Below are 25,958 nucleotides of genomic sequence, written 5' to 3' on the forward strand. Positions count from 1 at the left end.
ATTCCTTTAATCTTGGGTGGGCTAATCTGAGGAATTTTATATCTTCTCGAGAAGAGTATTAATTCTGTTTTGTGTGGGTTGACGTCCAATCCACATTGATTAGCCCATTTAGTTAGTCTGTTTAGGGCATTTTGTAGGAGTTCCGAGAGAACTTGGGGGTGCTTCCCAGAAACGGATATCGCAACGTCATCAGCATAGGCAATCACCTTGAAACCTTCTGTTTCCAATGTTGTAAGTAAGTCGTTTACTACCATGTTCCATAAAAGAGGCGAAAGGACTCCACCTTGGGGAGTGCCTCGATTCACCGATCTGGTGGTAGTAAAACTTCTCATGTTAGAAATTATTGTCCTGCTTTTGAGCATGAGACTTATAAGATCTATGAGTGACTTCTCTAATTTCAGCTTATCCATTGATGTTGTGATCGCCTGGTAGCTGACGTTGTTGAAAGCTCCTTCAATATCTAGGAACGCTACCAGGTTATATTCTTTGTATTCGAGGGAATGTTCAATAGTACGTACCAGTGAGTGAAGTGCTGATTCTACTGATTTTCCCTTAGAGTAAGCATGTTGAGCTGTGGAAATGAGACATGGTTTTGAATTATGTCTGATATAAATTTCAATCAATCATTCCAAGGTTTTAAGAAGGAAGGATGATAGGCTGATTGGTCGTAGATCTTTAGGGTTAACGTGTGAGGGTTTCCCTGCTTTGGGAATGAAGACTACTTATGCCATTCTCCAGGCTTTGGGAATATATCTCAACCTTACACAGCTTGTCAGAATGATTTCCAATGGTGGAATAATCATGTCTGAGCATTTTTGTAGTTCGGCCAGAATGATTCCATCTGGTCCTGGAGATTTATATGGATCAAAGCTGTCTATGGCCCATTGCAGTTTTTCCCGCGTTATTAGATCAACTAAATCGCTTGTAGAAGCTTGAGACTCTGATGTTAAGTCGTTGAGTATGTTAGAACTACCTGAAAAGTGGGTGTCTAATAACAGATTAAGAGATTCTTCATCTGTGATAGTCCACGTGCCTGCTTCTGTCTTTAAAGCACTAGGTATTGTTGGACTTTTTGAGAGAATTTTCCTGAGTCTTGAGGCTTCTGAAGTATTTTCCATTTTACCACAAAAATTTCTTTAAGAAGACCTCTTACTCTTTCTTAATTCTTTTTTATATTGCTTTAGAGCTTGTTTGAATAAGTCCCAGTCAGAAGGAGATCTAGTGTACTTAGATCTGTTGAAGAGTTTACGACAGCTCTTTCTGAATGGTTCTAATTCTTTATGCCACCAATGAGGTTTCTTTTTACCCTTTAAAATGGTTACAGGGCATGAAGATCTCATTGATTCATTTAAGGCTTCGGTGAGAACACTCTGTGTAAATCGACCTTAATATATATTTCTAATTACTTTTGAAGTGACTTAGTAGTTAAACCTATAGCTAAATTATATTGCACTTCGCACCTTTAGTTAACTCCTTGATTCTCAAGTTATTCTCAAAACTAGATTTTTAACTGTGACTCATAAAATTAAGTATTAAGTTTTCTTCACTTTATAAATTCTATCGTAATAACTTTCCAAACTTTTTTTTTAACATGTAGAATAACTTAATTATAAAATTTTCCAGAGGCACTGAAAAATGTCCATGAGTGTTGATTCTTCTTTTTGAATATCCAATTAACTACCTTTGGAGTTGAATTATAGCCCCTGAACGATTCGCCGACGTTTGCAGGAAAAACATTTAAGCAGCACAAGAGCTAGGAAAGATCAATTTCCCAGTAAAAGACACATATAAGGCATAGCATTGAATTGGAAAACTTTAACCAAGCATCAGGGAGTCCAAGAAACTGGAAAAATATTTTGTACAGCGAAGAAACCGAAATAAATTTGTTTGGATCTGAAAGTCGGATTTATTAATGAAGAACTAAATCCTACAAACACCATAAAGACAGTAAAGCATTGTGGTGGTAATAAACAAATTTGTTTTTCTTTCTTATAATGGAGTAGGCTCTATTTTATGGATCAAAAATATTATGAATACAGAAGCACACCTTTAAATATTGGAAAACGTTTTGCTGACAATCCTAGAAGATAATCTGATATTATAATCATCCCAAACACACTGCTAAATTCGTCATAAGGTAGATTGAACAAAAAAATGTGTCAGTTTTAAAATGGTCTTCACAATCGTCAAATCCAAACACCATAGAAAATCTGTGGAAATATTTTATAAAAAAGAATATCATACAAGCAGATTAAAGAAATGGAGGTCTTGTGGAACTAAAACGAAGAAAAATGTTACGCAGTACCTGTAAAAAATATCAAAAACTTATTGAGTCTATGCCAATAAGGTGTTAAACGGTGCTTATATCACTCCTAAACTTCTGGACCAATTTGCATGAAATTTGCTATGAAGATATTTTGATACCCGAGAAAGGAAATGATGCATTCCCATGGGAAATTCAGGTGGGCCGATCGCTTTACGCCTAAACTATTGAACAGATTTAAATGAAATTTGGTAAGGAGATAATTTGAGACTTAAGGAAGGACATAAATGTCTTTTAACCTCGGGAAAACAATGTATTTCCGGGGAATCTAATCGTTTCACTCCTAAATAACGAAAGATTTGAACAATATTTGGATAAAATTGGTAATACGGGTACATAACACATTCCTAACCTTTATGAAATGAGTTGTCGAACATGTCAAACTTATCATACACGTATATAAACGTGGACTTTCCACGTTATGAACACGGAGCAAGTAACATCATACCCCACAGAGTTTCTTAATTCTTTGGACTTATCAGGGTTGCCTTCTCATAAGTTGAGATTGAAGGTTGGTGTTCCAGTCCTGTTAATGAGAAATCTTGACGCACCAAAGTTATGTTATGGTACACGGCCACAGATTACACACCTAGGACGAAACGTTATAAGAGCAGTTTCCTCCAAGTTGCAGGTGTAATTTTGTAAAAAATGTTTTTCATGTGGACAATTATATGTAGCATGCTCACGAGTCGCAAACCCACAAAATCTTTACGTTCTGGCCAAGGAAGGAAAAACAAAAAACCTATTATATAAAAATGTATTGCAGTAACCTATCTTCTTCTTAAATTGTATTAACCTAACCTTTGATAATCACACTTAGTGTAGTCTTATCCCATCTCGGCACAATTCAAACATACGTACAAAAAAGTACAGCTCAGGTTTTTTTCATATTACTATCCAAAAAAACTATCTAATTCGGACGAAGTCGTGGGTAAAAGCTAGTATTTTTATATATGTATACAAAATTAATTTGAAAAATAAACACTCCAACAATTTTAATAAATCAAGGTTTTTTCCTTTATTTACTTTTGCAATTTGTTTTTTTTTTCGTTTTCTACCAAGTTAACAATTTTTTAAATTTTCTATTCTAGAAGACTTTGAATAGCACAAATATTTTAGATGAAGTACAAGAATTGCTTATTTTTAAAATTCTAAAAAGAAGAGAAAAACGAATACAATTTATGTCATATTAGTATGCTGTACTTTTTATTCAGAAAATACAAAAACTGGTAACGTGGAATCCTGAAAAAATCTGTTTTCGAGAATAATTTGAGATTTTCGAGGTCTACAAAAGTTTTCAGGGACTAAACAATGATTTGCACTGTCATAGCTACAACCAATCTTTAAGTCACTTCAGAAAGCAGTGCTAGCTTTTTCCAGTAAAATCTTACACAGTACTGAGGGGAAAACGAAAATACTAGAGGTGGGGTGGTTTCTACATTTATTTAAACTGAATCAGCAAACAATTAAACAAGGACCTTACACCAAAAGATTTTAAAATGAGACTCGATTGAACTAAGATTTTATAATCTATCCATTGCTTTTCGGTATAGTACCAAAAAAAAAAGTATTTTTTACAACTTTGAATTTTCAAAAATTTAAAGATTTCAACATCAATGGAAAAATTTCAAAGTTTATTTAGTGGAACCAATTATTTCGACAGTTAATAAATTATAATTGTGTAACACAAAGGTTTAAAAAGGGTATATTTTTCAAAGAACATGTTTGAATTTTGTATTTGTTTTGAACTGATAACTGTCAAACGAATTTTCATCAAAATAAAATAAATCCCCCAGCTTATCATTATAATTAGCAGAATGAATAATACATTTTAAACTTAATTTGATTTCTAATCTCGAAAGCATTTATAAACCTTTGATAAAAGCAAAATCACCGTGATATTCATATTCCAATTCAAAATGAAACAATTTGTATTCTTGTTAAAATGACACGTAAAATATTTAAAATTCTAATTAAAAATATTAATGAGAATCTTCACTTTCTCAATCATTTAATAAAATTGATAAAAATAATAATAACCACTTGAATAAAATTAAATTGATTAAATATCTATTATCTATTTGCGTTTCTGGTAAGACTCAATTTGAAAGTTAAAGTAAAAATTATCTTATTTTCTCATCAGGGAAGATCTAGTAAATTATGATTTAAACTTACTTGGCAACTATGTATATATTGTAATATTGCTTTCTAGTCCAGTATCCACCCATCTGACATTAGACATCTGGTCAAATATAAATTATATTTCTCATAATTATACCCAATTTCCATTTCTATAACATCTGGTCATGGCAAATATGTACATAATAAATAATCTATTTTTTTCTATGAATTACATTAAAGAAACTTTAAACCTATTTACCTGCTCGTACCTACCCTACATGACTTAATCAATGATACCTTGGATTGTCATAACATACGAAGAGATATAGAAAACTTGTTAAGGTCAATCCTATCCCAACACCAATTGTTAATATGTATTCAGTATTTAATAGAGAATGTTTTAATAACGAATGAATATAATTTGTCATTTTAATTCATCACAGATGCATGTGATATTTTTGCATATTATTTTCTGTATTTACATTTTTTTCTTTTCTACAGTTACTAAGTCATTAAATTATTATAGTATTTATCAAGCTTGACTCAATAAAACATTAAAATAATAATTATAAATGGAAAAGCAGATAAAAAATTTATTTAATTTGGGTATAGAATGTGTTCTTCTAAATGGAGTAAAAAAAGAAATCTTGAAGAATACCAAAATTTACTGCTCTGTGGATTGTCTTTACATTGTTACAAGTTTTAAAAATAAAATTACCTCTAAACCAATGTTTTTAGTTGTTCGAAACAGATTTTTCAAGCAAAAAGTACATTTTAAAAAAGATACACTGTGGCGTATACGCACTTTTTTTTCTTAAGATTGCATTTTAACAAATTTTTATATATTAAAACATTTATGAAAAAAGAAAGTTCAAACAGAGACTATTGGACAAACAAAAAAGCCTTTCAGTCTTGTAACTGGTATATGCTTTCTTGAACTACTGATCCTGTAACTAAATACCAAACAGTTTACAATACCACGATATTTTTACGAAAAAAGCCTCAGATATAACGAAACAATGTTTTGCATTTCTCGTAGATACTTTATGCAGCTATTAAGCCTTCATATTTGGAGAAGTTTTAGTTTAAGCAAAAAATACCAGAAGCTTGTTTTCTATAATACAGGGTTTTTCATTTAGCGGTTTCAAAAGTAAACGTAACCATAAACACGCATAAAATAGTTTTTTGTCATATTTCCTTTTTATTATAAAGTTTACACGTTGACATTATGAGTGAAACATTACATCATGGGAATTGTTGCAAGCATAAAACCTTTTGAGGTAGTTTTCGAACACTTTTTGACACCTATTATCTCAGTCACAACATGAAGAATGTTGGTTCTTAAGTACTCACGAGTTAAAGTTTTATCTGCATAGAAACGGTCATTTGTGTAGCCCCACAAATAAAAAGTTCAGCGGTGTCAAATAGCATGATCTTGATGGCCAGTTGATATCGCCACTACGAGAAATCAAACGGGCAGGCTTTGTCTCTTGCAATAAAGCCATATTCGCTATACTTGTGTGGCATGTGGCTTCGTCTTGTTCAAACCACATATTCTCCAAGTTCAATAGCAGACAAAAAAAGTCGGTTATCATATGACCAGACTATAACGGTCCGAAATAACGGTAACATTTGTTCCATCATCGTTTTCAAATAAGTAAGCTCCAATCACTCCCACGGGACCAAAGAGTGAACAAAGCAGTAATATTTTATAGATGTAACGGCCTCTTTTCAATTTCAGAAAGATTTTCAGAACCCCAAATACAACAGTTTGGTTATTAACATACCCACCGAATGGGAAATGTGCTTCGTCGTTAAAGAAAATTTTGTTCGAAAAATCGATCCATTCGACGTTATTAATGGTCAGCTGGCTTCAGTTATTGTGTGAGCGGGACTTTATATTAATGCAGGTGTAGATACAAATGCAAAATACGCCATTATGTGCCGTTACACATTCCTACTTTCTGATCGCTTACAGCAGCGAATATTTTAAGGGATACGAGCCAAACGATAATGCACAGGCCTTACAAGATCCAAGTAACCGGAATAGGTTCAAGTAAGCCAGGAAGGCCTGCAACGCCCATATTCGAAGGAACAATACCAGTAAAAATGTTTAGTCAGTTGTAAAAAATTTGCAAATCTTTTTTCGCACTCGTACTGTACCGAGAGTCCTAAAAGATCTTAACTTACATAAATCCGCTGGTCCGGATGGTAGGCTCGCTATTGTTTTGAAGAGACGGTCTTCAACGCTGGCAAAACCACTGCGTAAGATTTTGTTTATCTGTCTTACTCCTCAGGTCTCGTTCCGAGCGGATGGAAAACCGCATCTGTCCAGCCTATTCCCAAAAATGGCGAATCTTCCTGACTATCTAATTAACGACCGATTGCAATTACGTCCCTTCTTTCCACCGTCATGGAAACGCTGATTTCTTAATGAGCAACAATACGGCTTTCGTAGCAATAGGTCTACTGGTGATCTCATGATTCATCTCACCGAAAAGTGGAGCAAATCTTTACATCGTTTTGGAGAAAGAAGATTATTGCACTTGAAATTTCAAAATCTTTCGATAGGATTTGGCATCAGACTCTCTTATCGAAAATGCGTGCTTTCGGTTTTCATGAATCCCTCTTTCATTGGATTTCAAATCGTTCAATACAAATAGTATTGGATCTGTTCAAGTCTGAAAACCACAAAATAAATGATGGTGTGCCCCAGGGCTCTGTTCTATCTCCAACACTCTTTCTCATTTTTATTAATGATCTCCTGTCTGCTACTTCTAATCCAATACATTTTTTCACTGACGATAGTACTCTTTGCTTTTCATATTCGTTTTTAGACTTACATCCCTCTTTTTCGGATGTGCAACTGAAACGCCAAAATATGATAAGCTCATTAAATTCCGACCTAAACAGCATTGTGCAATGGGGAATAAAAACCGCGTGGAATTTAATACTTTGAAAACCCAATGCTGTCTTGTATTGTTAAAGCGATGTATACCCCTTTTGCCATTATCCATGGATGGCACTTACATCGAGGAGACTGAACATCTTGATATTCTCGGTATGTGTGTCACCAACCAACTTTGTGGAATGATCACACACGCGATGTCGCCAAAAATTCAGCAAGGTGTTTGGGTATCCTTACTGACACTTTCTTTCAACCCCTCTCTCCCTTTCTTATTGCTCACACTGTGTCTACAAAATAAGAGTAGTATCATTCCCTTGAGTGTGCACTTATTAAAAAAAAAAAAAAAAACAATCCAAGGTCTTCAAATTTCTTCACAATTTTACCAATCGGTTGCGTAGTTGGACGTTTAAGTTAACCATAATAACCTCTTAAAGCACGATATGTGGATGTTGGAGAATCATCATTTTAGAAATCATGTTAGGTTAGGTTAAAGTCTCTGCGGATACAGAATCCACATGCTTAGGCTAAAAGAAAAGGCCCATTGTGATACCACACGAATCTAGAGAATTACTTCTTACTAGTCGAACCATTTTGAGCTTTATATTTCATATCCTTATAAGCTAGTTCACTGGGATTATTAAAAACTTGATGAAGTCTGCGTCTTAGTGAAAGAGCAGGGCAAGTGCAGAAAAGGTGAGAGTTTGTTTCCTCTTCTTCCCCGTCCATAAAGCTCCTGTAGAAGTCATTTGAGGCTACTTCCGTATTGCTTGTCTGCCTATAAGACTGTGTCCCGATAGAACAGCTATCATTTTCGTAGTGGTTTTTAACAATTTGTATGCCTTGTTAAGCCGTACATTTTCGTAAATTTTAGACTTTCAACTGACAAAAACAATTGGTTTCACAACTTAGTTTGACAGTTGTCAAATTGAAGCCCTATAAATTTGAAATCGCAAAACACAAAACCCATTACAAACTTTTGTAGTTACTAAAACTTCCAGAATTTGGAAAGTTGATTTCACTTAAAGATTTTTTTTGTGAGATCCTTGCTTAAAATCTAAATGAGTTAAGCTTGTTAAATATTTTAATGTGTTGTTACAATTTTTCATTGCCAAAAATTTAACACAAAAATTAAATTCTTACGAACACAAATTCGTAAATAAAATTACTCTCTATTTGTGTTTCGTTGTTTATTTTTTGTATTTTTTTCAATTTTTTATATTAAACCTTTTCTGTTATTTATTTTTTGAAAAATGCAAAACAAACAAATTACACAAAAAATACTAATGTAATATTTTAATTGTTCGACATGTTAAAGTAAAGAAAAAAAACAAGCAAAACAAAAGCATGATTTTTTTAATACCCCAGTGCAGTGTGGTGTACCTTTATGAAAAATACATACTGTTTCTTTAATTCGGCTAGTTTTTCAATATGAATTACCAAATTGAGATTGAAATTTGAAACTACTATTTTGTTTACCTTTTTCTACTTTACTACGTCCCTCTAGTCCCTGAGTTGGCATCGATGAATGTATTTATATCTATTTAGGGTTATTCTAAAAATAACATTCTTATAAATTGACAAAACTACATTTAAACTTGCTACCTATGTTTAACACTCTTGACTTGTTTCTTACCTCTGACCCTGGTAAGTACACTATTAGTGTTCTATCTCCTCTAGGCACATCTGACCATTGTGTCATAAGAGTTAAGGGTTAAGAAGGTAAGTTTCCGTTGTTTTAAAGCCAATCCAACTGAGGAAAACCGGAATAAGTTCAAGCAAGCCAGGAAGGCCTGCAACGCCCATATTCGACGGACCAAATTTTTACATGACCAACAATTACGGCAAAAAATACTACAATGTCCCAAAGGCAGTAAAAATTTTTGGTCATTTGTAAAAAATATGAGGAATTCTTCCTCTTCCTCGGTTCCTACGCTCGTTGTGAATGACACTCCATTTGTTAGCTCTTTAGAGAAAGCAAATCTCTTTGCTAGGCAGTTCGCCGCCAATTCAACTCTGCCAGTGAGTGTTATGACTCCGCCTGTACTTGAGCGAGTTAATGATTCTATGGGGCAAATCTTTTTTCGCACTCGTACTGTAGCGAGAGTCCTAAAAGATCTTAACATACACAAATCTGCTGGTCCGGATGGTATCCCCGCTATTGTTCTGAAGAGGTGTTTTTCATCTGTCCTACTCCTCAGGTCTCGTTCCGAGCGGATGGAAAACCGCATTTGTCCAGCCTATTCCTAAAAAAGGCGAATCTTCCTCACCGTCTAATTATCGACCGATTGCACTTACGTCCCTTCTTTCCAAGGTCATGGAAACGCTGATTAATTATCAGCTCAAGAAATATCTTGAAGAACGGAAGCTTCTTAATGACCGACAGTATGGCTTTCGTAGCAATAGGTCCACTGGTGATCTCATGGTTCATCTCACCGAACAGTGGAACAAATCTTTACATAGTTTTGGAGAAAGTAAGATTATTGCACTAGATATTTCAAAAGCGTTTGATAGGGTTTGGCATCAGGCTCTCTTATCGAAAATGCGTGCTTTCGGTTTGCATGAATCCCTACTTCATTGGATTAGTAATTACCTTTCGAATCGTTCAATACAAGTTGTATTGGATGGATTCAAGTCTGAAAACCACAAAATAAATGCTGGTGTGCCCCAGGGCTCTGTTCTATCTCCAACACTCTTTCTCATTTTTATTAATGATCTCCTGTCTGCAACATCTAATCCAATACATTGTTTCGCTGACGATAGTACTCTTAGCTTTTCATATTCGTTTTCAGATTCACACCCCTCTTCTTCGGATGTGGAACTGCAACGACAAAATATGATAAGCTCATTAAATTCCGACCTTAACAGCATTGCACAATGGGGAATAAGAAACCGCGTGGAATTCAATGCTTCGAAAACGCAATGCTGTCTTGTATCGTTAAAGCGAAATATACCCCCCCTGCCATTATCCATAAATGGCACTTGCATCGAGGAAACTGAACATCTGGATATTCTTGGTATGTGTATCACCAACCACCTTTTGTGGAACGATCACATACGCGATGTCGCCAAAAATGCCGCAAGATGTTTGGGTTTTCTAAGGCGATGCAAGAAGTTTTTCTCCCCCTCTGATCTGGCTGTTATTTACAAGACTTATATACGTCCAAAGCTTGAGTATAACTCCCATATCTGGGCCGGTGCTCCTACAACTTACTTAAGCCTCTTGGATAGTATTGAACGTAGAGCATTTAGATTGATTGGTGATATTACCATCATAAGATCATGTACGTCACTTGAACATCGTCGAAATGTTTCTTGTCTCACCCTGTTTTACCGTTATTTTAATGGTTTATGCTCTAGAGAAATAGCCAGTTGCATTCCTCCCCTTAAACAGTTCAACCGTAATACTCGCGCTTCTAGGAATGCTCATCAATATACCCTCGAGCCCATCTTCGGTCGTACTGTCAAGTACAGAGATTCGTTCTTTAGCCGTACTATGCGAATGTGGAATGCCTTGCCACACTCTGTCTTTCCCAGCTATTGCAATATTCAGGAATTCAAAACCAATGTGCACCGACATCTCCTTTCAACCCCTCCCTCCCTTTCCTAGTGCTCACACTGTGTCTACATAATAAGGGTAATATATCCCCTTGAGTGTGCGCTTATTATAAAAAAAAAAAAAAAAAAACTTGACTTGATATTCTTTTCTTAAGTGTTGCAAAAGGGCTTAATTTAATATATAGAAGTAAGAATCAAGTAGAAAACTGTTATTAACACCCAATTTAAATCAAATAAATAAAGGGCTTAAGGCGCTGACTAGTGTATTTGTAATGTGTGTAAAAGCTGATACAGTTGGCATTTAATGTTGAACTCTTCACTTTTACGACATACATTGGTAATATAATTGAACTTTCTGTAGGGGATTTTGTTCCGATGCAAAGACGAACATAAGATTAATTTTTGTCATCTAGCATGGACAACTGGCATTGAAAACCGTTGAAACAACCCTAAATAAATCAAATTGGTCAGAGCTAAGCTTTTTCGCATCGGTTACCGATAGTGACCCTCCTCGAATTAATTTAAATTGAAGGATATTCATTTATTATTAACTTTTCAGTTTTTGAGATCCTTTCAAATCGCTCCTGAAAATATCCAAGACCCTGAAAAAACGCCTTCAATATGAAAAAAAAAATAACGGAAGTGTAGCTCATTCATATGTAGCATGCAAACTATCCATTTAAATGGTCTTTTGAATCTTCTCTTAAGCAAACTGATGATCCTTGCAAATTGTCAAACATTGACATTACTGCCATATCACCCTATAGCAACTAACGTTTCCAATGATATGTGTTCTGTCATTAAATAGTTTTTTCAAATCTTGTTCAACACATTTAGCGGTTTCTGATGCCGGAACAATGTAGCCTAAGTATTTTGATTCTGGTTCGCTTTTTAGCGAAATATGTTTTTCGACCAACTTTTCGCGGTAGTATTTTCCATTTTTCTTCTGATTCACTTGCGCTTTTTTTACCATAGAAATATAATGCCCTGATCTCAGACACAGACAATTTTTTTTTACATCTTAAGCTTATTTTTAGCTCCCTTCTAAGTTTCATATTGTCAATAGTAGGTAGGCTGATATCGGTCTCAGGTTTGAGATAACGCGGAGTAATTCAGTGTTACGGATTTTTGTTGATTTTTTTTTGTTAATAGACTCCAACTGTGAAAACATCTCCTCTGTCTGTATCAGCATCTTTACATGAATAAGGTGGTGCAGTTGTTGGACTATTGACAGTACATTCGAAAGACCAATCTCAACCTACTTTTAACTTCCTCATTTTAAGGACCAATCTCAACTTTCTTCTTACTTCTCCTAGACAAAAATATCTAGTAAGATACTTGAGTACATTTCTGAAAACTTTTAATACAAAAATCTTCTCTAATCAATTCAAAATATGGTTATGAAAGAAATTAAATAAAACGATTTTAAAATTTCAAAGCTTCACTTTAAAAAAATGTCTCAAACAATTATCGAACAAATTTAATTTTATTCAACAACTTTGCTCGCTTTAAGGGAGTCCTTCTTTTAAACAACAATCAGCCTTTTCTTTTTTGATTGGATCGATCTTAGTCTTTATATTCAAATTTTAGAATTTCGATAAAAAAAAGCATTATCTTAGAAAGCAAAATCTACACATCTATTTTTTATATTTCTCTATTTTCTTTTTTGATCCAATTTTGAATCGAAATTTTTTACAACCACCTATTTTGATTAAAATTGTTTCCGACAAAGAGTATTTTAGGTGAATTTCCCAATATCAATTATGAATGGATAATTTTAAATAAATTGGGGAAAGCAAGTCATTTTTAATTCAAAGGTATTTTCCAAAAAGGGTTTTTTTAGATTTTCTAAGCAATTCCTGAACTACTAATAAAACTCTCTGTCTCTATCAAACTACATACTTATTTCTGTGAAGTCATCTGTTAGTAATAATTCCAACGAAAAAATCTCACTTCTTTGAATTCTCATAATACGAGTTCACTCTTGTGTCAAATTTCGGACCAACCGACCAACATGTAAGGTACAAATCCTGTCAGGAACAGATATTTTTCATGTATTCGCTCAACACACACGAATGCGAAGTACGTACTTCATCCGACACTATATTTTTCTCTTCAAAGTTATATACTCTCATTTCGTACCAAAATGCAGCATTGGTGCTTCCTTTTTAATCCTCTTGTATTTTCCTAAGCCCCGAACTATACTAGGTCCTAGAGTGGTTCATTTTTGAACTTGCAAAAATTGCAAGTTAATCCGAATTTTGAAGTGGAACTGAAATTAAATTTCTCAAAATCTCTTTTTTTTAAATTTTAAAGTTATTTAAACTTCTGAATTCACTTTGCCAACTTAGGGATATTTAAGTCCTTTTGCATCAAAACGTTAAATATACTTTTATATTATTGCATAAACAATTTAAATCAATATAACATCATTATACCCACTTACTTCTTCTACTTTTTTACACATTTGCCACAAAAATGAGAAAAATAAAAAAAAAAAAAACAAAACGAAAATTGAAAAAAAAAATAAAACAAAATTTATACTTTTACAACTCGTACTCGTATACTCTTAGTGTTAGATATCAAAATAAAAAAAATAATAATAATAAAAAATTATTATAACAAATCTATTTTTGCACCTTTAATTGAAACTGATTTTCCTGGTGTTTTTCATCGCACCACTTTCTCTTTTCTCTTCCATATTCCCCGGTGGGAACTTTTTTTTTTCATTTTCATTTTTTTTTCCTTTTTTTTTTGTTGGTTATTTTATTTTCACAGCTGATTACTTGAGTGTGCCACCAGTACAAAGTCTTCAACCGAGGGCGGCAACAACCGGACATGACTTTATGCTGCCACTGCAACCAAAGCTGCTAGCACCCTTGGGTAAGATGTGTATTCGAATTTAAAAATAAAAACTTTACTTTTTTCTCACAGGGTGGGATAGGTTGGTTGATAATGGGGTTGGGGATGGGAATGGGTTTGATGATGGTGTCTTGTGGCTCCACCACCAACGATGAGGTAAAACTCGGTACAGTGCATATAGGGTAGAAAAATAAGAGAGATAATATTCCCGAATGGTTTGAAGATCAAATTCATATAAGATTTAGTATGAAAAGTGACTGGCGGTTGTCAGAGATGTCCTTTTAATTTTTCAGTCTTCTGTTTACACACAATTCACAATCACACAAACACACAACAAAGAGTTGGGACTAATGCCTTACATTTTACACAGGAAGATGTTTGTATAGTTTGTCACATGAAAAAGTTTATTTTTTTCTTAATATTTATATTCATCCAATTTTGGAAAGTTTGTTGGTTTTCTTTTTTGAATATATGAGAATGTGGACAGGATATGGCTACAGGGTGCTTCAAATGTCACATTTGATGAAACGAGAAAAGACACAGAAAAAATACCATTAACCAACCATATACGAAAAAGGACAAAGGACGACAAAGCTTTGATAGGTGTAATAGAAGAAACAGGAATGAATGATACGAGTATGTGATGAAGATGATGATGAAATGTGGGAAATTTAATGAGGAAAGTTATGTGTATAGGAATATGTTTTTATTTAGTGGTTTGATATTTGATATATGAAGGTAAAACTAATATTTTTGTTTCTATGATGGAATTTAAGGATTAAATGACTTTCATATATTTGGGCATACATGAAAGTTATTCATTTTCGAAGAAACTTAACATTCCTATTTGATGAGAGACAAGTGGAGAAACAAGTCATTAAGTCACAAGATGAAGACATAAAAGACACATCTTTTAATATTTATTCCAAAAACTTAACTAATTGCTACAGAAATGTTATCTTAGTTTTATATTTATTTGAAATTAATTATTTGGATGATTATGCATTAAGAAGGCACTATTTAAATTTGTACATCGAAAAGGCATACCACACGTAAAAATTAATATTTTTCATGTATGAGACTGCCTTGAATGAAACATCTTTAAAAATTGTGTCTACCTTTAAAATTTAAAATTTGGCTAAAACGAATAAAGTTTAAAATTTCATTTGGAATTTATTACTAAGCAAATACAACATCTAGAGACTTTGGATTTCATTTCAATAAGCAATATTTTAACTTTTTTTTGCACTTTGAGTAAGAAAGCTTAATACAAGCTTTAACTAATGAATTGCCAACCCACTTAGTGCAGTGTTAGTAATTAGTAAGAAAAGAACGACATTAATAAAATACCCAATAATAATACTAAAAACTAACGTAGACAAAAACGAACAAAAACTAAATTACAAACAAATAGATACAACATTTAAATGAGTAGTAATCGGGTCCTTACTTTTAAGAATATTCTTAAGAGACCTATAAACATCACACTTGTATGGAGACCGGTGTAATGACACCCAGTATGACATTCCGCCACACACGACACACCAAATCGTACAGACATTAGTTTTGAAAGAGATCTCAAAATAGAAAGATCAGAATGAGTGACGTTTAACCTCTCACGCTAATTGTAATCTTTCTTGTATGAATGAATACAAATTTTTACATAATCTATTGTTGCCTGGTTTTCGATTTTTTTATACTTTTTAAACAAAGTTTCCCATGCTTCTTTTTTTTATCGCGATTTTTGTACGCACTGGATGTCGTTTGCTTTATATCTGGAAGCTTGATGCAATCTCGAATTGCCATGTTATTAAAGCAACTTGCAAACAGCAACACACAAAAACTTTTGATTTTAATCACTCTGTGTCTGCCACCGAAAACCGGTTTCTGCTCCAGCTCACACACAGAATATCTTCTGCACACCGACAGCAGTGTGCACACAAGTTTTGTGTCCATGGGCCGCTTTACTCATGCTAAAATCAAAGAGGTTACCTCCATTTCATTTGCCATAGAAACTACATTTGAAGAAGCTTTATCTAATGTTTATAAGAAGCCGTCTTAAGTTGAAACGTCGAAACGTATAAAGTTGCGTTGAACAGATTCTATCCTGTTTTTGTGGAACTCGTAAAAAGGAGTCCATACCTGGGATGCAGAACAAGATGGGGGCGGCACAAAGAGTAACATATTGATCTTAAAATTTCATAGAAATGTTTAACAAATACTAACATAGAGTTGGTCTTACTAACGATCGAATAAATATACTCCGTGGAATCGAGAAATGAATTAAAAAGAACTCCAAAATCTTTTAAACTATTAACGGGATGTATAGAGTTCTCCGATATTTTTTAATCAATAAAAGTAGGAGTACGTTTTTTAGAGAATGTCATTACCTGACATTTAATTAGGTTCTTTTTGCACCAACGCTGTTAATATCCTCTTGGAGTTGCAATCAATCGTTTATAGATTAAATACTTTTGAAGATTTTCATATAATCGGCATAGAATAAAATGTTACTGTATTGTATACAAACAGGGGAACATGATTCATAACTAAGATAAGGAGTAGAGGTCCTAAATGACTACCCTAGGGAATTCCTGATTTGGCAATGAAACTCTTAGAGAAAGAACTTCTAAATTTAACTTGGAATTTTTTGAAGATAAGAAGAAATAAACTGAGAAGGAATTATAATTGCCTTGAGCATAAATGTAGTGATATTATGTTGATCAAAAGTTTAGAATAATCAGTGAAAATACAGTCCAGCTCTTGATAGCGTTCTAGGGTATTTGAACAATCATGCAAAATAAATTGTATTGGAAAATGTCGAAAGTTTTCACCTGATCTTAGAGAAAGTTCAAATATGCGAAGAAGGGAAGATGCAAATACTGACTTAAGAAATTTCATCTGCATCTTTAAGCAAAGCCAAGTAATGCAAAATTTCTCTAATGGAACATTATTAAAGGTAGTCTAGGGACAGTCTCGCATGTATGTATATTAAGATAGTTTCTATTTTTTTACAAGTGTCAATAAATATCTGAAAGTTGTTAAGTTATCTTTATTATAAGTAAAATTTACTGAATAGTCATCAGACTGTTTTATAGTCACAAATGTCTAAAAGCTTTTGGGGTCAAGCTTAAGAGAACTTTCCATATCTATACGATATTCGGGAGATTTAAACGCTTCAAAGAGGTTAACACTTACTTTACGATCTTCAGGGGACATGCTTTTTATAAGATTTTTCGAAGTCTCGTTTCTTACATTGAACTAAAAATAGATTTTTTTTATCAAAAACACCCGAAATACTGTTGTACTATTCTCTGACAGTCAAATGAGGCCTACATATATTAAAGTATAACTAAAGGGCCCCTAGAACATTTTGTTCGTAGAGATATATGCATCTTTTAAGTTGATTGGTTGATCTGAGCACATTAAATAAAATTCAAAGCCATTAAAGAACAGAAACTTCATTTAATCTGTGTATTTTTTCAGTGCTTAAGGAAATAACAAGTAGATTTCTGCAGTTTTCTGACAATTGGCTTCCTCTACTGAGAACTTTTGAAGCCGATAAGTTCCCTATTTGAATGCGTTGATAACTTGTCCTAAATTGTATGTTAGACTAAAATAAACGATATTTAAAATGACACATAGATGAAGTACGAAGCGTTAATTCTAATAATTAAAATAATTATAAAACTATAAGGTGCAGTAATACGTATACACATGTTGTTTAATAGAATTGAATGTAAGGGGTTTTACAATCAGAGACTTAATTTTGAATAGATTGTTATTCGGGAGCTATTTCTAAAAAAAATAATCAATACACAATCCCACATAATTTACTAATTTTACAATCAAGAAAGTGTAGAACAATGGTAGAGAGCCTAGCTAAATTTATATGTGTTGCAAATGACATTTTATATTGCAACGCTATCGAAAGATGTCTTGAAAATGAAAATTATTGAGGGATGTAGTGATAGATTTGTATAGATAAGAAGGATTTGAATTTAGACAATTTAGACTACCTCTCTGTAAAAAGTCTACCAGTTTCGAATAAATCAAAGTTCCTTTAAACTACACTCATATTCATATTGATATTCCAGAACGATTTCATGCAGTTTTTGCTTATTAAAATTATATATCAAGTAAGTATATGCTAGCAAACAACAATATTTGCCAAAAAAGGACAAGGGCAAATTTAACAAAAATCACTCAACATAAGTAGAAATTTACCTCAAAAATTAATATCACTTTAAACAAAACATTTAATCAAATTAAATTTTGTAGGAAAAACCACATTTAAAGCACCAATCCAATTCAAAACCTTTTAAATTATAATTAATAACATTAAAACAAAAAAACTACGGCACTTATAAAAATCTCACTTCGTAAATAGAAATTTAAAATAAAAGTTGTATTTGTAACTAGTTTCATTAAAAAATAATATACCTAGATTCACACCAACCCTCCAACCCTCTATAACCATATTCATTTGCAAAAGAAAAAAAAAAAAGATTCAAAAAGCAAAGAAAAAAACACATTTTTGATTTAATTAAAATCTATTTTCCCCCCCAGAGCGAAAAGAGCATCCTTTGCAGTTGTCACCACAGCAAATGGCAGCTGACAACCATCAGGGAAGCGGCGATTGTAATATGCAACAACTACAAAGCACAGTTTTCAATATTAACAACAACAACAAAGCCCATTTGAATAGTGGAGCTCCACCACCACCGTGTTCCATGGAACGTCTACCCCCACCGCCATCCTTTTTCAGTGGGACTCTTGCCGGTGGCGGAGGTGGCAATATCAACACAAACGTGGGTGCTGGCAGCATTGGTGGCATCGGAAACGCTACAGCTATTAGCTACTCTTCAATGTTGACACGAACTCCGAACCTTAGCATTCGGCCGACAAGTGTCGGTTGCAATATCACAATTGCTGTCAACTCAGCGACACCAGAAAAAATCAATCCTTCAGACCACCATCAGCAACAGCTTCAGCTTCAGCTACAGCATCAGCACCAGCAGCAGCAGCCGCCGCCGAAAGTGACTTTACGTAAGGACAGTGAGTGTGACCTGCAAGAAGAGAATGACAGTTCACCGAATGATTGATTGTGGGAAATAGTTATTTAGAGAAGCCAAATCTCTTTTTAACTGACATTTAGATTGACCTTTCTGCATTACACACTACGTAAGCGTATTTAGGCTTTGTGTGTATGAAATACCTTGAAACATGGAAAATGTATCATAGAATCAATTTTCCTCAAACCCAAAGAAACAGTGGAAGAGAAGTTGTAAATTCTAGACAAAAAACAAACAAAACAAAAATAAAATACATTATTTGTACACGATAAAACAAAAATACGGAAAATGAAAATTTAATATTTAAATTTTTTTTAAGAACATATAAATAAAAACAAATAGATATTTAAATTTTAAAAAATAAAATAGATATTAAAAAATAAAAATTTCTTGACAAACCGATATCTTTTTGGTCCAAAAACTAAAACAACTAGAAAATTATTTTTTAAAAAAAAGAAACAATAAAATAAAAACAAACTAAAAATTACCTAATATAGTATTCATAAATTTTAAGAAATTAATAGTAAAATTTGATTGTTAAAAAGAAATGAATGTTTAAGTAAAATCATACAACATTAAAAAAAATATTTATCGAAATAATTTGTATTTTAAATTCGTGTTTTATTTTTTGTCTTATACATAAAATTATTAAAATGACGTGTGTACCTTCCTTATATTGAACAAAAAAACAAACAAATATTTCAAATTAATGGGAAATAAAAACAAGATTTTTTTCTTTTGACAAAAGTGGAAAGAGTATTATTTTTTTATTTGAAGAGCAATGGGAATATTTTTTAAAATGCACCTCAAGTCAGGTAAGTTCATTCTTCTCTTGTTAATGAAATTCACATTAAATCTACCTTCACGGACTTATGCTTAGATCTAAAGATTGAAACAAAATATTCTTTTAATAGGGACTGAAGATAAATCAATTAAATACAAAAATAACGTATTTTTTTTATTTTTAAATAACAAATTGTAGAGATAAGCTTTTGTTTTTTACATTGTTTTTGTTTTGTTTTGCGTTTGATGATTTAAAGTTTGATGAGATTATAATCTTCTCTGAACGATTAATTTTGATTGACTATTATTTTCGTTATAGTCAGCAAAATCTTATCGACCAATCTTTTCTAAAGATACTAGTTTTAAATGAATAAGAAAAACAACAATTTGTAATTTAAAAATTGCAGGATTTTTCCTTTTGTGCTCGATATTTTTTAATATTCTTGGTATTAATTACAAATATCCTAAAATTAAAGTTGAATTTTTAACATTTTTTTGAAAGCTGTTGTCAATGGTAAAAACATTGCAGTTAAGATCCGGTAAAAACGGAAACTTCAAGTTTTTATTAGGTATTAAAAAATATATTAAAAACACCCAAAACTCCCGAAACTTGTTTCAGTCAGTGACTTTTAAGTAAACACGGCTAAATCAACATTCAGATATTTAGTAAAACTTTTAAACATTCAATTCTTAAATGATTCTAGATAGTTTTTAACATTGATAAACAGACTGACGTGTTAAGATTAACCATTTTTCAGAAAGTTAATTAAATTTTATCTTTTTGTCATTTTTAAATTGCCAACTTCCAAATAAATTTTTGGAGAATTTGTAGACAAACAAATAAGGTGTATTTTAACTGGTGGCATTTTTGTCAGCTTTGAAGTGATATATTTCCATGTTTTTATTTTGGCCTGAACGACACTTTAAAATTGTGCAACTTTATTAAGTTCGCATAGGAAATTATTGTAATCCGATTTGTCGAATTGAAAATTTTGACAATTCTCGACGTTTCAAAGTCCCTAGAGTCGAAATAACAGATTTTTAGATAGATGTCTTTGCGTGCTTGTGTACGTACATATGTACGTTCGTTCGTCCGTACGTTCGCGATGTTTTTTTGTGTGTTCAATAACTCAAGAACTAGTAAAGATTTCGACTGTAAACACATTTTTTTTATACAGATAATAAACTAGAAAGATGCAGAAAGCACTCTTAAGAAAATTTATTGGGTGTTTTTTTACCACAGCAATTTTAAAAATGTGAATATTTTGGTAAACTCAAAATATCTCACGAACTAAAAACGCTAGCGACTTGAATTAAATTTTATATTATATATCGTAACATGGTACTTAACAAGTATATTTAAAAAACATTTTATTTTCGACTCAAATATATTTTCAAAACTTTGAGATACTGGTTTTAAACTAATTTTATTTTTTAAAAATATTGTTGTCAACATTCAGTTACATTATAAGAAGAATCGAATTGACAGTTTTTTTTACAAAAAATAACCTAAACAAAATTATTAAAAGTTCGTAAAAATTGATTTTCGAAAATTTGAGATATAGGCTTCAAAATATAAAAAAATCTTGTTTTCAATATTCAGTAAAATTTTGAGTAAAATCGAATTGAATGATACAAATTTACTTTTCACTCAAATATCTTTTCAAAAAATAAAAAAAAAATTGGCTTCAATCTAATTTTATATCAAAGAAAATATTGTTTTCGACATTCAGTACAGTTTTTATAAAAATCCAACACTTCGTTTTTTTCCTGAAAAAAAATTAAAACCACAAAAAACAGTACGCCTAATTGTTAAAAATTGATGTTCGGTTTTCGATGTCACGTGAGAAATAGAAGATATTGACTTCGAATTAGTTTCATTCTTTAATTTTCAATTGTTCAATAAGAAATAAAAGCTTTTAAGAAATGATACTAAAATTGGTAAAAGTTGGTTTTCGACTAAAAATCTCGTTTACAAAAATAGATTTGGAAATCAAACTATTTCATCAAATGCAAAATATTGTTGGTAATTTTTACATTTTTTAGAATAATATAATCGTAATCGACAACTTTTTTAACAAAACACTCTTCAAAAAACCTTGGCTCTGAAGCTGACTTTTGGTTGAATGGGTAAGTTAATGAACGAAAATGCTGTATTTGGATTGCTGCTAATTCTCAAGTGTATATTCAGTTGAGACAATCTTACATCCATAACAACTGACTGTTTGGTGTGCTTTTTGGGTTGGTGGAGTAGTTGGTCCGCGCTTCTTTACAAAATGATTGACTACCTGCAGGACAACATTCGCCGAGTTATTGCCGATTTGCCACAAATGTAAAAAAAACTCCTTCGAAAATTGGATCTCCAGATTAGACTACGCTAAGAATATTTAAATAAAAATGCAAGAAGATTATCATCCGAGCAAAGTTATAATTTTATGTCAAGTAAATAATCATCTTTGTTTTATTCTATTTCAATGCTCTTAAGCTCTAAAAACATATATTTTCACACTTCAAGTTCAATTATAATCTTATAATGATTAAACACAGAGCGAGAAACTAGAAAGGGAGGACATAATTTTGAAGGAGATACCGATGCACATTGATTTTGAATGCCTGGTAAAGCATTCCACATTCGTTTAGTGGGTCAAAGAAGGAATCTCTGTGCGGAATTGGGCTCAAGGGTAAGCTAATGAGCATTTTTAGCAGTATGGGTATAACGCTTGAATTGTTTAAGGGAATAAATACAACTGGCGGTTTCATTAGAGCATTGTTTGTGAAATCGATGAAGCAATGAAAGGCATAAGACTTTGCGGCGTTTAAGAGTACAAAATGTCTTGGAAATTTAAGATCTCTTTTTTTTAATTCTATCGGGAAGACTGAAGTACGTTATTACGACATCAGCTCGAATATGAGAATTATACTCTATATTAGAGTTAATTAAAAGTTTTGCCAATTGTAACCAGATCAGAAAGGGTTAACATTTTCTTGCATCGATGGAGAAAACCTAAGCACTTGGCAACATTGTTGTAGATGTCGAATAAGTGAGTTTTCCATATCAAGAGCTTAAAGCTATTCAGTCGGCTGAGTAAAGCATTTAGTATTCGAAGCACTTTCATTCCTCATTGGACAATGCTGTCAAGATCATAATTGAATGGGCTTATAATACTCTGCAGTTGGTAGTCTACATCCGAAGAACAAGGATAAGAAAGTTGAGGGTACTGTCATCAGCGAAACAATTTTACGGATTAGAAGTTTCAGACAAAAGATCATTTATAAAAATAAGGAAAAGTGTCGTAAAAAAAAAGGAGCCCTGAGGCCCACCAGCGTTTATTTTGTGGGTATTAGATTTGAATCCATCTAATTCTACTTGAACTCAACAGTCCGCATGCTAAACTTTATAAACTGCTTAAAATATCAAGTGCAATAAGGTTAAGGTTTGCTCCAATTTTCTTTTGGATAAACCATCAAATCACCGGTGGACCTATTTTTACCAAAGCCATACTGCCGGTCATTAAGAAGCTTTGGTTCTTCGAAATATTTCTAAAGCTAAGAATTGATCACGTTTCCATGACCATGAAGGGATATAAGTCCAGGTTTATGACATAAGTACATGTCCCTGCCCATTAAACTTTAGAACAAAAGGGTAGTCAAAATGCCCCTTACATTTTCTTCACCTTCAAAAGTAATAGACATCATTATTTTTTTATGGTTTCAATTAGAAGTTCTAATTTGGTTTATTGAAATGTGGGCTAAAGTCAACAACATATAACTTTGATTTAAAGTATCAATTGATTAGGACGACATTTTTTTAAACCGGAATATGATTTAAAGTCGCAGCGATACTAATTTCAAATAGAAAGTTTTATTATGCAATAGAAACAACCATGGCTAAAATACTAACTATTGTTTAAAAAATATATGCTCAGTTTTTAAGATTTTAATTTTGTATTGTTCTGCAGCGTAAAAGGTAACCTTTTTTATCTTAAACACAAAGTGCATGCATTTGTATAGTAACTGGGCTTCAAAATTGCAGAGCTCACACAACAACACTAGAGGCACTATCTTTCAAAAGTCTATCCAATTACTAGCATATGCTGATGAAATTGACATAATCGGAAGAACCCAGTGCGATGACAATGGGGCTTTTATGAGTATTGAGGCAGAGGCGGCAAAAATGGGTTTAATGGTTAATGAGGGCAAGACAAAGTACATGCTGTCATCAAGAAAGGACTTACAACATAACGCAGAAAACAACACCAGCGATGAGATCAAACGCAGAATAACTCTTGCTAACCGCTATTTCTTTGGATTAAGAAAGCAATTGAGTGGTAAAGTCCTCTCTCGAGGGACCAAAGTGTTGCTATATAAGATCCTTATCATCCCCGTCCTGCTATACGGTGCAGAAGCATGGACTATGACAAAAGCGGTCCCTTCATGAGAAAAGTTCTTCGTGTGATCTACGGTCCCGTATACATCGAAGAAGAGTGGAGGAGAAGATGGAACGACGAGCAAGAAGGGCAAAAGTCCAACGACTAAGATGGCTGCGTCTCGTAGAGCGCATGGAAATCAATGCTCCAGCCCGGAAAGTCTTCGAATCCACACCCACAGGGCAGCGCAGTAGAGCAAGACCGCGGATCAGGTGGCGCGCACAAGTGGAAGGTCACCTCACCCAACTTGGAGCGCAAAACTGGAGACATATAGGTAGGGACCGAGCTAGATGCAGAAGTTTGTTGGGTGAGGCCCTAGTTCACACAGGACTGTAGCGCCACCTTAAGTAAGTAAGTTGTACGGGCATAGTGTAATTCACTTAAAATTAATCCGAATTGAAGGTGTAAATTTCATTACATCCCTGTTTTTAATTTCGATACTCGATATCGCATTTTTCGTCAATTCCATATGACAAATTTCTATTCTCACGGCGGGCGGAAAGTCGAAGCTAACCTGTCATTCCTTCGCGCTTCATCATTTCTTTTCCGATTTGACTGCCGAGTAAGAACATTCGTCTTCTCATCTTGCTAAAAGTTTTTCTAGTTGACTAAAGTCCAAAATTATATCTATTGCCTTGTGAGAAAGTTGTAAAACACAAACTACCATCCTTAATAACTTAAAATAAGCCAAAGAAAAATCAGCCTAACTTTTGTGCTTACTTCAAGCCAGCGTGACTGTACCTTCTACAGCTTCTTTCGTGGACCACGGAATATTTGGCATATTAGCCCTTTACGTGAGTCATACCACTTAAGTGGGATCGCCGAACCTAAAAGCTCGAACGAGTGATCTTCGAGCGCACCACGTGCTGAGATCGCTCACTGCTTTAGCTGTCCAATCTACCTTGGCATACTTTAAGGCGTTGTATATTTCGATCACGCTCGAGAAATTCCGCATACTATACAAGGCCCACGGAGCACCTACCTCCGTGTCGATCGAGCGGTCTTTTCGATCATCAGCCTGTGGCGTAAGCCCCAAAACCAAGGTAAAGACAACAGCAGCAAACCACCTCAGCATCCCACACGTTTTGGACCAAGTCTCAACCACAATTGGGATTATTGCTTCTTCTACCGATCGATCCAACAACTCCACATCATCATACCTGATACCTAACTACAATAGTAAATTAAAGAAAGTATCAAAAGAAAAAGCAATTGATCGGCAAACGATTTATCCCTGCCTGTACATCAAACCTCATCTTTAAACCCGGCTCATCATTGAAAAAAAAAATTTTCTTTTATTATAAACCGTAAATCGTCTCTCATTCTCTCAGTTAAGTAAAATGTACAAGTTTTTTTTTTAAGCTCAAATTGAAAAGATTTTTTTTCCATCCACCATCACTAATCATTTAGCTTCTCCAAATCAAAAACAACCTCAACCATACAAATAAAAATCACCAACTAACCAAGGAGTGCGCACCTCTTCGTTGGAAGGAAACCTGTAAGTTTAAATAAATATAAACAAACATTCTTAAATCGGTGAGTGATAGTATGTAAGATCTTAAATCTCATCAATTTGAAATTCGAACCATTTAACGAAGAAAACTTAAATTCGGGAGTAAAAATATTAACATGGTTTAGAAAATTATAGGGAGCGTGAGAGATTATTTTTTTTTTATATAAAAGATAAGATAAGAGTGACTTAAACCAGAAGTGAGATTCGAGTGAATAGCAAGTTGATGAATTTCCGTACTGAGAGAGTTTACCTCCGTATGAAAGTAAGAGGAAATTGAGTGAATATTCCTAATAAAAACAGAACTCAAATTGAGTCTATTTTTTTTCGTTGATGATCTCAGTCTCACGTTTGGTTTAAATCGAACTCAATTATGTTCCAAATTAAGACTATT

At 33.2% G+C, this 25,958-nt stretch overlaps 1 protein-coding gene across 2 annotated transcripts in view; it reads left to right on the top strand.

The window, feature by feature from the left end:
• Positions 1–19,316, top strand: part of LOC129940892 (potassium voltage-gated channel protein Shaw) — a 172,669-nt gene extending 153,353 nt beyond the window's left edge. For both annotated transcript variants that reach the window (XM_056049416.1, XM_056049417.1), the window contains 2 exons: positions 13,686–13,790; positions 18,339–19,316. In XM_056049416.1, the coding sequence (XP_055905391.1) occupies positions 13,686–13,790; positions 18,339–18,874 (641 nt within the window). In that variant the 3' untranslated portion in view covers positions 18,875–19,316. The remainder of the gene's footprint in view (positions 1–13,685; positions 13,791–18,338) is intronic.
• Positions 19,317–25,958: the final 6,642 nt, after the last annotated feature.

Source organism: Eupeodes corollae, chromosome 1 (assembly GCF_945859685.1).
Source record: "Eupeodes corollae chromosome 1, idEupCoro1.1, whole genome shotgun sequence".
Classification (NCBI taxonomy): Eukaryota; Metazoa; Arthropoda; class Insecta; order Diptera; family Syrphidae; genus Eupeodes; species Eupeodes corollae.